We start from the raw sequence: 13,127 nt of genomic DNA on the forward strand, positions 1-13,127 counted from the left end.
CAACTGGCATGCCCTCATTGTCAAATTACTAGACAGGGTCATCAATGGCACCAAGGCTCATTCCACTCCATATGGCTTCATACTGACCATAGTTCTGGACTGGCTAAACGTGTCTTTGAAGAAATGGGAAATGGCCTCAAGCAAAGAATACTTTGGCATCAAAACTCTTCTTGCTTGTGACTATCCAGTCAATGCCATCCTAGTTGATCCTGGTTCATCTCTGAAGACATCCATCAACAACAAGGTTAGGACTTTGGTTCAGGAATGTGCTGCTAAAGATGCTGAAACTGCTAGGCTCCAGGATCATGTGGTTGAAGTGGAAGCTAAGAGAGATGGTCTCAGAATTGATCTTGCAAACGAAAAGGAGAAGAATGATGGAATACTTCAGAACATGCTGAGTCTTCTCCAAACTCAACCCTCTAGTTCCTCCAAGCCTTAGGACTCCTAGTTTCTGTCTCCTGAACTAGTTCTAGTACCCCCCAGTGACCCAGATTAGGGATTTTTCTATGTTTGCTCATGGTTTGAATGTTTTTCTTTCTTTTTATGGTTTGTTTATAGAAACATATATCTATCAATGACAATTGTTGTTCTCTCTTGTTTAATGATTATTCTGACCTTGATAGTTTAAATATGTTTGTGTGATTACTGATGATTGCACCATGATTGCACTTGCAATTGCCCCAGTGACCATGAGTACTTATTAAAATATGGAATTCACACTATGTATACAACTTTTTGATGGTGCCAAAAGGGGAAAGAGATATTGTGCTGAAATAAGTGATATTTATAACCTAATTAACCTGGTCCTTGATGATAAGTAATTTTCTAAGTTTAGTGTTGATGGTTAAGCTGAGTTCTTACAGGTTCTTTGATCAGTAAAAAGCACAGAGTTTGTCATCATAAAAAAGGGGGAATTTGTTGGCCCAGGAACAGGTAAAGTTTTGAAGAATGACAAATGAACTCAGTCATGGACCGGGTCCATCATGTGAAGCACACTCATGATCAACCTATACATGTGAGATGCACATGAAGGAGATAAGTCCCATTGATCAAGCAGCAATATTTCCTGATCTAATCGAAAAGGTTGCATATTGGATAAGTGGAGAAAGTCTTCTTATATGAAGAGAACACAATCCGGATAAAGAGAGTGTTAGAGTTTGATATCATCAAGGACTCAACTACGATAGAAAATCAGAAATTGAATCCCAATCAAACTCTAATTTCTAACCTATTAAATAACAATGATTGTTCTCTTTTACAGGGTGGCACAAACGCAGAAGTTAAACTAAATTGAAAGTAAAAGAGCAAGGCGATTTTGCAAGCAAGTTATGTAAGATTTGAGTGTGCACTCTTAAAGCTAATTGAACGAGTTAGAAGAACCAGTTCCATTGTATTTTTTTATTCTAGTTCAATTGTAGTAGGTGGTTCAAAGTTGTACCTTTCCATCTTTCATAGAACCAATTGTATTAGGTACTTCGAGAGTTCAAGTTATAGGCTAACTTGAAGTTGTCGCAACAGTTGAGACTGTGTGCTACAACGAGATTAGAGTTAATCCTTAGGTTTACAAATAGTTTTGTAAATGCTATTTTGGCTCAGTGATTTTAGTGGAAGTTCTGGAAAATCCTACTGAGTAGTAGATCGTGATTTTTTCACCTTTTGAGCTAGGTGTTTTCCACGTAAAATCTCTGTGTTCTTTATTTTATGTACTTTTAATTCCGCAAATAGTAGTAGTTAGAACACCTAGAATAACCTGGTTCTTCTAGATCGAAAATTGGGTACCACACAAATCACCCCCCCCTCTTGTGTGGTATTGACGCTTAAAACATCAGGAACTATCCCTTACCAGCTGCTACTCCACCACTTGCTGATCCTGAAGATATAGATTCATATACAAAAGAGCAAATGTAAGGGGTACAAGTTAACAATAAAGCGAGAAATCTGCTTCACAATGCTATAAGTGGTGAAGAATATGAGAAAATCTCTAAATGTGACACAGCCAAAGAAATGTGGGACAAGCTTGAGGTTACATATGAAGGAACCAGCAAAGTAAAGGAAACACATATCAACATGTTGGTTCATGATTACGAACTCTTCTCAATGAAAGAAGGAGAATCTATTGAAGAGATGTTCGCCAGGTTTAGCAAAATAATTAGCAATCTAAAGGCATTTGGCAAGCCATATACTAGTGGTGATCAAGTCAGAAAAATTCTCAGAAGCCTTCCAACCACTTGGCAGACCAAAGTAGTCACACTTGAATCTCAGGATCTAAATAAGTTATCCTATGATTAACTACGAGGAGAACTCATAGCCTTTGAAAAGACGCATCTCAAGAAGCCTAGTCAAGAAGAAAAAAAGAAGATAGTCGCATTCAAAGCTTCAACTGAAATAGTTGAAAATGAAATTGATGATGATCCTGAAGCTCTACAAGAAGAGATTGCTATGCTATCAAGAAACATGGATGGCTTAATGAGAAGATTCAGAAATACAAAGAAAGGAAGAATTCTGCCCAGACGATCTAGGCAATGCAATGAATAGGACAAGAATGATGAAAATGCTATGAGTGTGGAAGATTTGGATACATTCAAGCTGAGTGCCCAGAACTAAAAAGAAAAATTTCTAGAGGCATTAACAAGAACAAATCTTTTGGAAGCTGGAGTGATGAAGACAGTTCAGAACACGAAGAGATAGCAAATCTTTGCTTCATGACAATTCTGGAAAACGAGATGAACAAATCCACAGGATGCTGGACAGATGAGGACACTTCAGATGATGAAGGCAAAGATGATAATAAAAACTATTTCATGGCACGAGGTGAAACAAGTAAGGTAAGATCTTATAACTGTGGAAGATGTAATAAATTGCAGGATATTCTTGATTTAACTTTGAAAGAGTCTTAAAAAAAGATGAATGAGCATAAGAGACTACATAAAGAGATTAAAGACTAGAAAGTCAAACATGAAGTATGTGAAATTGAAAAAGAAGTACTTCAAGAAGAGTTTGAGGAATTGCAACTGCAATGTAATGGCATGTGCAAATCCACCAGTCACATCTCTGTCACGTCAAACCAGGCGACTTACAAGTCAACTAGAAAAGGACCAGCCAGAACAAAGTCCACTAGTACTAGCACTAATGAAAGACCTAAAGGTGGTCAGAAGTTACGTGTCACTACTGTAACAAAAGTGGGCATAAATATTCTTTTTGTCGTTTTCGTAAAGCAAACATTTCAGGATGGGTTTGGAAACTAAAAAACAATTCTGAATCTAGTAATACTAACCATCCAGGACCCAAGCAAGCTTGGGTACCTAAAAGAAATTAATCACTATATTTTGCAGGAACACCACAGAATAAGCCACAAAGGAAAATGGTATCTATACAGTGCGTGTTCCAACCACATAACAGGTGACAAAAACATGTTCAAAGAAGTTACTAAAATTGATGGAGGAAGCGTTAAGTTTGGGGATGACTCAAAAGGTAAAATAATTGGTACTGGAACAATTCCTTTCAATAACAACTATTACATCACTGAAGTTTATCTCGTCGATAGACTCAACTACAACCTCTTGAGCATAAGTCAACTATGCGACTCAGGATATAAGGTAAACTTTGAGAAAACATGTTGTGCTATTGAAGACGAATCAGGTAAAATAGTCCTCTCTGGAAAAAGATATGGAAATGTTTATATCCTTGATGGTTTTGAAAAGATAGATGGTCATATTTGCTTATCGTCCATGTCTGATGATCCATGGTTATGACATAGGAAACTTGGTCATGCTAGCATGCATTTGATAGAAAAATTATCTAAACATGAGTTAGTTGTTGGCCTACCCAAACTGAATTTCTCTAGAACTCATATCTGTGATGCATGTCAAATTGGTAAGTAGACCAGAAACTCCTTCAAAAATAAGGATATTTTATATACTTCTAAACCCTTGCAATTGCTTCATATGGACTTATTTGGACCTACTAGAACTGCTAGTATAGGAGGAAAAAGATATGCTTTTGTTATTGTTGATGATTATTCACGTTTCACTTAGGTAATTTTCTTATCTCATAAGGATGAAGCATTAAGAAATTTTGAGGTTTTCTGCAAAAAGGTTGAAAGAGAAAAGGGATATCTGATCGCAACAATTCAGAGTGATCATGGAGGAGAATTTAAAAAGTATAGCATTTGAAGATTTCTATAATGATCAGGGATACACTCATAATTTCTCTGCACCACGATCACTACAGCAGAATGGGGTTTTAGAAAGAAAAAACAGAATCCTCCAAGATATGGCAAGTACCATGTTACTAGATCATTCATCGCCAAATCATTTTTGGGCAGAAGGTGTAAGTACAACATGTCACATTCTCAACCGATGTCTCATAAGGCCCATTCTAAAGAAGACTCCCTATGAATTATGGAAAGGTAAACGTCCAAATATCAGTTACTTTCATCCCTTTGGAAGTAAGTGTTCTATTCACAATAACGGTAAGGACACCCTTGGAAAATTCGATTCAAGAAGTGATGAAGGTATTTCTCTGGGCTACTCATTAAATAGTAGATGTTTTAGAGTCTATAATAAATGCACATTATGTGTGGAAGAATATGTACATGTTATATTCGATGAAAATAATCCCTTGGTCGAGAAAGGAATTACTGCAGGTGATGAAGATCAAGCTCAAGAAATTTAGGAGACAAGCAAATCTCAAGAGTTAACTGATATATTTGCTACTATAGAGTCAACTAATGAAGTCAGTAGCCGTGTACCAGATCATCCAATCGAGTCGACTACAATTATAGTACGTCCAAATAAAAGGAGAAGCGAGCCGGAATATCCTTAAAAATCATCATAGGGGATCCAAATGAAGTAATGAAAACCAGGGGAGCTCTAAATTTTGCCTAATGTCTAGGGAAGCCAAATCTATCATTAAAAGTCTGGAATTTCAGTTTGATTGGACTTCTAATTGACCTCTGAAAAAGTTATCGTTACCTATTAGTTGTCTAATTCTCTTTTAAATATGCATCACTTCTCCATCCTTCATCATAATTCCGAAACCGTCAAAAATACTTCTTCACTTCCAATTTCCCTCCTCTCCAAAATTCTCAAATTCTCTCAAGAAATCAACAACCATGTCTAACTCACAAGATCATCCTAGAACCCCTCCACCACCTTCTCCCTCAAATTCATCCTCATCTACTCCACCTAGTGAATCTCCAAAACCTAGGTTTTGAAGGCAGAAAATGCTTGCATGAAAAAACTGTAGCATCTGGGGGCTCTGAGGAAGGTTTTAAATGAACGGTTGAAAGCTAGCCAAGTGAAAGAAAGCCCAACTCAAAATTCTGATTCTAGCTCTGAGATTGAATCTTTTCAATACACTACTGAGGGAGATGGACATGGGTCTTCTGACTCTGAGAAGACTCAAGAATTCCCTACTGAGGTAAGTTCATCTGTTATTAAAAACTTAGAAACTAGGTTTGTTCTGGTTGGACCCGGTAGGGATATTAAGCTGGCTGAGACGAGTAGGAGTGGAGGTAAAAAGAAGTCTAAAAAAGAAAAAGAGAGAGAGGGTGCATGTGGTGAAGAGGGGGAAATGGGAAGGGAGCAGTTCTTGTTATATGTGGGTTTGCACAAGAGAGGTTAGAAGAGAGTGGCATGAAGTCAGAGGGAAGTGGGTCTGGGGAGGCTGCTGAGGGGTTGGTTCATCTGAGCAAAAAGAGAGATGAACCTGTTTCATCTACTAAAGAGGCCCTAGCTGATCTACTGAGAAAGATTGGGGAAAGTTATGACCCAAAGAAATGCAAAGCTACCACACCAAAAGCACCAAATATTCCCAAGCCATCCAAGAAAAGAAAAGTCTCATCCCAAACACCTACTGGCTCTTCAGTGCCTAGGGGTAGAGCTCCAAGAAGTAGGGTAAAACAAAGTGAAACTGATCTACAAAAGGCTTTAGAAGAAAGCAAGTAAAAGAAAATGGACAAAGGAAAGGGAAAGATTGCAGAATCCTCAGTGGATGTTGAGGAAGAGGTGATGAAACTGGTCCATCAGGAAAGGGGTACATCAGTGAAGGTTCCTACACCCGCGCCTAAGAAACCCAAGACTTCCTCTACGAAGTCTTCCTCTGTGCCTGTAGTTGTTGAACCCTCACTAGCCAAGAGGACAAGATCTGCAGTGAAAGCTAAACAAGCAAAAGTTTTAGATGATGAAGTGTGGAGAAGAAGAAGAAGAAGAAGAAGAAGAAGAAGAAGAAGAAGAAGAAGAAGAAGAAGAAGAAGAAGAAGAAGAAGAAGAAGAAGAAGAAGAAGAAGAAGAAGAAGAAGAAGAAGAAGAAGAAGAAGAAGAAGAATAAGAAGAAGAAGAGGAATCTGAGAAGGAACATGACAAGTTTGTCATCTTTGGTAGGAGAAATGTTTTGAAAGGTATATTGTTGAAGGACCTGGTGGAACCAGGGATGATGAGGTTGGTTGACTCTTTAACTACTCAAGGTTGGAAGGACATGGTCCTTCAGATGGATGAGAGACTAGCCAGAAATGAATTAATTGAGTTCATGGCTAATGCTGCTGTTAAGGATGGGGTTGTCAGTAGCTTGGTGAAGGGAGTCCCAGTGCAATTTGATGCTGCGAAACTGGGAGAAATTCTGGATATACCCTCTGAAGGGTTTGATGACTATACTAGGCAAAGGTGGACATGTCTGGACTCCCTACCTATTGCTCTTGAGATCACCAAGAGGTTCTATGATTCAGAGGATGTGAATGAAGCCAGGGCTATGCAGAAAAGTGATATGAGTCTTGAGCACAAGGTTGTGTTTGAGTTTGTCAACAAGTGCCTACTGCCCAGACAAGAGAGAAAACATACTGCAAACTACGTAGACCTGGTTCTTATGGAGTGCCTTGAGAGAGGAAAGCAAATCAACTGGCATGCCCTCATTGTCAAATTACTAGACAGGGTCATCAATGGCACCAAGGCTCATTCCACTCCATATGGCTTCATACTGACCATAGTTCTGGACTGGCTAAACGTGTCTTTGAAGAAATGGGAAATGGCCTCAAGCAAAGAACACTTTGGCATTAAAACTCTTCTTGCTTGTGACTATCCAGTCAATGCCATCCTAGTTGATCCTGGTTCATCTCTGAAGACATCCATCAACAACAAGGTTAGGACTTTGGTTCAGGAATGTGCTGCTAAGGATGCTGAAACTGCTAGGCTCCAGGATCGTGTGGTTGAAGTGGAAGCTAAGAGAGATGGTCTCAGAATTGATCTTGCAAAAGAAAAGGAGAAGAATGATGGAATACTTCAGAACATGTTGAGTCTTCTCCAAACTCAACCCTCTAGTTCCTCCAAGCCTTAGGACTCCTAGTTTCTGTCTCCTGAACTAGTTCTAGTACCCCCCAGTGACCCAGATTAGGGATTTTTCTATGTTTGCTCATGGTTTGAATGTTTTTCTTTCTTTTTATGGTTTGTTTATAGAAACATATATCTATCAATGACAATTGTTGTTCTCTCTTGTTTAATGATTATTCTGACCTTGATAGTTTAAATATGTTTGTGTGATTACTGATGATTGCACCATGATTGCACTTGCAGTTGCCCCAGTGACCATGAGTACTTATTAAAATATGGAATTCACACTATGTATACAACTTTTTGATGGTGCCAAAAGGGGAAAGAGATATTGTGCTGAAATAAGTGATATTTATAACCTAATTAACCTGGTCCTTGATGATAAGTAATTTTCTAAGTTTAGTGTTGATGGTTAAGCTGAGTTCTTACAGGTTCTTTGATCAGTAAAAAGCACAGAGTTTGTCATCATAAAAAAGGGGGAATTTGTTGGCCCAGGAACAGGTAAAGTTTTGAAGAATGACAAATGAACTCAGTCATGGACCGGGTCCATCATGTGAAGCACACTCATGATCAACCTATACATGTGAGATGCACATGAAGGAGATAAGTCCCATTGATCAAGCAGAAATATTTCCTGATCTAATCGAAAAGGTTGCATATTGGATAAGGGGAGAAAGTCTCCTTATATGAAGAGAACACGATCCGGATAAAGAGAGTGTTAGAGTTTGATATCATCAAGGACTCAACTACGATAGAAAATCAGAAATTGAATCCCAATCAAACTCTAATTTCTAACCTATTAAATAACAATGATTGTTCTCTTTTACAGGGTGGCACAAACGCAGAAGTTAAACTAAATTGAAAGTAAAAGAGCAAGGCGATTTTGCAAGCAATTTATGTAAGATTTGAGTGTGCACTCTTGAAGCTAATTGAACGAGTTAGAAGAACCAGTTCCATTGTATTTTTTTATTCTAGTTCAATTGTAGTAGGTGGTTCAAAGTTGTACCTTTCCAGCTTTCATAGAACCAATTGTATTAGGTACTTCGAGAGTTCAAGTTATAGGCTAACTTGAAGTTGTCGCAACAGTTGACACTATGTGCTACAACGAGATTAGAGTTAATCCTTAGGTTTACAAATAGTTTTGTAAATGCTATTTTGGCTCATTGATTTTAGTGGAAGTTTGGGAAAATCCTACTGAGTAGTAGATCGTGATTTTTTCACCTTTTGAGCTAGGTGTTTTCCACGTAAAATCTCTGTGTTCTTTATTTTATGTACTTTTAATTCCGCAAATAGTAGTAGTTAGAACACCTAGAATAACCTGGTTCTTCTAGATCGAAAATTGGGTACCACACAAATCCCCCCCCCCCTCTTGTGTGGTATTGATGCTTAAAACATCAGGAACTATCCCTTACCAGCTGCTACTCCACCACTTGCTGATCCTGAAGATATAGATTCATATATAAAAGAGCAAATGTAAGGGGTACAAGTTAACAATAAAGCGAGAAATATTCTTCACAATGCTATAAGTGGTGAAGAATATGAGAAAATCTCTAAATGTGACACAGCCAAAGAAATGTGGGAAAAGCTTGAGGTTACATATGAAGGAACCAGCAAAGTAAAGGAAACACATATCAACATGTTGGTTCATGATTACGAACTCTTCTCAATGAAAGAAGGAGAATCTATTGAAGAGATGTTCGCCAGGTTTAGCAAAATAATTAGCAATCTAAAGGCATTTGGCAAGCCATATACTAGTGGTGATCAAGTCAGAAAAATTCTCAGAAGCCTTCCAACCACTTGGCAGACCAAAGTAGTCACACTTGAATCTCAGGATCTAAATAAGTTATCCTATGATTAACTACGAGGAGAACTCATAGCCTTTGAAAAGACGCATCTCAAGAAGCCTAGTCAAGAAGAAAAAAAGAAGATAGTCGCATTCAAAGCTTCAACTGAAATAGTTGAAAATGAAATTGATGATGATCCTGAAGCTCTACAAGAAGAGATTGCTATGCTATCAAGAAACATGGATGGCTTAATGAGAAGATTCAGAAATACAAAGAAAGGAAGAATTCTGCCCAGACGATCTAGGCAATGCAATGAATAGGACAAGAATGATGAAAATGCTATGAATGTGGAAGATTTGGATACATTCAAGCTGAGTGCCCAGAACTAAAAAGAAAAATTTCTAGAGGCATTAACAAGAACAAATCTTTTGGAAGCTGGAGTGATGAAGACAGTTCAGAACACGAAGAGATAGCAAATCTTTGCTTCATGACAATTCTGGAAAACGAGATGAACAAATCCACAGGATGCTGGACAGATGAGGACACTTCAGATGATGAAGGCAAAGATGATAATAAAAACTATTTCATGGCACGAGGTGAAACAAGTAAGGTAAGATCTTATAACTGTGGAAGATGTAATAAATTGCAGGATATTCTTGATTTAACTTTGAAAGAGTCTTAAAAAAAGATGAATGAGCATAAGAGACTACATAAAGAGATTAAAGACTAGAAAGTCAAACATGAAGTATGTGAAATTGAAAAAGAAGTACTTCAAGAAGAGTTTGAGGAATTGCAACTGCAATGTAATGGCATGTGCAAATCCACCAGTCACATCTCTGTCACGTCAAACCAGGCGACTTACAAGTCAACTAGAAAAGGACCAGCCAGAACAAAGTCCACTAGTACTAGCACTAATGAAAGACCTAAAGGTGGTCAGAAGTTACGTGTCACTACTGTAACAAAAGTGAGCATAAATATTCTTTTTGTCGTTTTCGTAAAGCAAACATTTCAGGATGGGTTTAGAAACTAAAAAACAATTCTGAATCTAGTAATACTAACCATCCAGGACCCAAGCAAGCTTGGGTACCTAAAAGAAATTAATCACTATATTTTGCAGGAACACCACAGAATAAGCCACAAAGGAAAATGGTATCTATACAGTGCGTGTTCCAACCACATAACAGGTGACAAAAACATGTTCAAAGAAGTTACTAAAATTGATGGAGGAAGCGTTAAGTTTGGGGATGACTCAAAAGGTAAAATAATTGGTACTGGAACAATTCCTTTCAATAACAACTATTACATCACTGAAGTTTATCTCGTCGATAGACTCAACTACAACCTCCTGAGCATAAGTCAACTATGCGACTCAGGATATGAGGTAAACTTTGAGAAAACATGATGTGCTATTGAAGACGAATCAGGTAAAACAGTCCTCTCTGGAAAAAGATATGGAAATGTTTATATCCTTGATGGTTTTGAAAAGATAGATGGTCATATTTGCTTATAGTCCATGTCTGATGATCCATGGTTATGACATAGGAAACTTGGTCATGCTAGCATGCATTTGATAGAAAAATTATCTAAACATGAGTTAGTTGTTGGCCTACCCAAACTGAATTTTTCTAGAACTCATATCTGTGATGCATGTCAAATTGGTAAGTAGACCAGAAGCTCCTTCAAAAATAAGGATATTGTATATACTTCTAAACCCTTGCAATTGCTTCATATGGACTTATTTGGACCTACTAGAACTGCTAGTATAGGAGGAAAAAGATATGCTTTTGTTATTGTTGATGATTATTCAAGTTTCACTTAGGTAATTTTCTTATCTCATAAGGATGAAGCATTAAGAAATTTTGAGGTTTTCTGCAAAAAGGTTGAAAGAGAAAAGGGATATCTGATCGCAACAATTCAGAGTGATCATGGAGGAGAATTTGAAAAGTATAGCATTTGAAGATTTCTATAATGATCAGGGATACACTCATAATTTCTCTGCACCACGATCACCACAGCAGAATGGGGTTTTAGAAAGAAAAAAACAGAATCCTCCAAGATATGGCAAGAACCATGTTACTAGATCATTCATCGCCAAATCATTTTTGGGCAGAAGGTGTAAGTACAACATGTCACATTCTCAACCGATGTCTCATAAGGCCCATTCTAAAGAAGACTCCCTATGAATTATGGAAAGGTAAACGTCCAAATATCAGTTACTTTCATCCCTTTGGAAGTAAGTATTCTATTCACAATAACGGTAAGGACACCCTTGGAAAATTCGATTCAAGAAGTGATGAAGGTATTTCTCTGGGCTACTCATTAAATAGTAGATGTTTTAGAGTCTATAATAAATGCACATTATGTGTGGAAGAATATGTACATGTTATATTCGATGAAAATAATCCCTTGGTCGAGAAAGGAATTACTGCAGGTGATGAAGATCAAGCTCAAGAAATTTAGGAGACAAGCAAATCTCAAGAGTTAACTGATATATTTGCTACTATAGAGTCAACTAATGAAGTCAGTAGCCGTGTACCAGATCATCCAATCGAGTCGACTACAATTATAGTACGTCCAAATAAATGGAGAAGCGAGCCGGAATATCCTTAAAAAATCATCATAGGGGATCCAAATGAAGTAATGAAAACCAGGGGAGCTCTAAAAAGGAAAGTGATAAGTAGAGATTTTAACGATTTTTATGCTCCTTCTTGCTTATGCTTTGATTATAAATCGTTACAAAATAGTCCCAAAAGGCTCATAAGTTGTGCTTGATTGCAGGTTTGATCGACAAAGTGACGAAACGTCAAAGATCGGCTCAAACAGAGTGAAACCTATTCAAGTATCAAAGACAAAGTAAACTGAGGGCAAACAAGCCTACTGCGGACCGTACAAAATGGAATGCGACCGCACTAGGTGATTCAGAGAGAGGGCAAGATCAGGCTTCAAGCAACGCGGCCGCAGTCCACACTGCGCGGCCCGCAGTGATAGTTCTGCGACTGCACTGCCTTTTTGTGCGGTCCACGATAGAGGTATTCAGAGAGATGATAAAAACAAGGCCTCAGCCAACGCAGCCGCAGTCCACAGTGCACGGTTCACAGTGAAGGTTCCGCGGCCGTAATGCCTTCTTGTGCGGTCCACGGAAGAGATATTCAAAGATATGGAAAATGCTAACATAGTCCGCGGTCATTGTTGTACGGCAGCAACAGCTACCTCTACGACCACAGTCCGTTTTACGTGATCCGCGGAGCCCAAGTCAGAGAACCTAGAATTAAAGTCCAAGAGCCTAGCGCGGCCGGGGTACATTTTACGCGGCCCGCGCTGACTCCGCAGGGGTATTTTTGTCCAGTTTTTCCAGCCTATGTGTATTGTTCTTCTTTCCTTCCTTGTTACTTACTTGTTTATGTCATTACTCAGGTACCAACATGGCTTTAAACAATGCTAATGACCCTCTTGGAAACGTGATAGCGGGGGAGGAGGTAGATGATCTCGAACAAGATGAGGTGCCTCTTGCACCTCAAGGAGAGGCCGGAATGCAAATGCTATTCCAAATGACAATATTTCAGACCCTCCCCCGGTTCCCCCAAGAGTGGCTCCCAGAGTATTACTGAACCAGGGCTACGCAAGTGCTATTGTCCCACCCCTAATCCAGGCGGGAAACTTTCAGATAACCAATGTGATGTTGACCTTACTTGAGCAGCGTGGGTACTTCACGGGCGCTGTAAATAAAAATGCCTAAAAACATCTCAAGGGGTTCGTAGATACATGCTGGGGGAGCAAACAGACAAATGTGTCCGAGGATGCATTGAGATTGAGACTTTTCCCGTTCTCACTTCGAGGAAAGGCATTGGATTAGCTTGAGAGACTCCCCAACCATTCCATCACAACTTGGGATGAGTTGGCGGATAAGTTTATTGCCAAATTATTCTCTCCTAGTCATATGGCGACACTTCGAGATGAAATATTAGCCTTTAAGCAAGAGTCAATGGAACCTTTGCATGAGATTTGGGAGCGATATAGAACG

General features: G+C 38.6%; 1 protein-coding gene across 1 annotated transcript; it reads left to right on the top strand.

The window, feature by feature from the left end:
* The first annotated feature begins 2,004 nt into the window (after positions 1-2,004).
* Positions 2,005-3,752, top strand: LOC104244177 (uncharacterized). Its single transcript, XM_070163909.1, has 4 exons — positions 2,005-2,188; positions 2,309-2,519; positions 2,651-2,825; positions 3,333-3,752. Exons 1-4 carry the CDS (start codon positions 2,005-2,007, stop codon positions 3,750-3,752), a joined length of 990 nt encoding a protein of 329 aa, XP_070020010.1.
* Positions 3,753-13,127: the final 9,375 nt, after the last annotated feature.

Source organism: Nicotiana sylvestris, chromosome 2 (assembly GCF_000393655.2).
Source record: "Nicotiana sylvestris chromosome 2, ASM39365v2, whole genome shotgun sequence".
Lineage (NCBI taxonomy): Eukaryota > Viridiplantae > Streptophyta > Magnoliopsida > Solanales > Solanaceae > Nicotiana > Nicotiana sylvestris.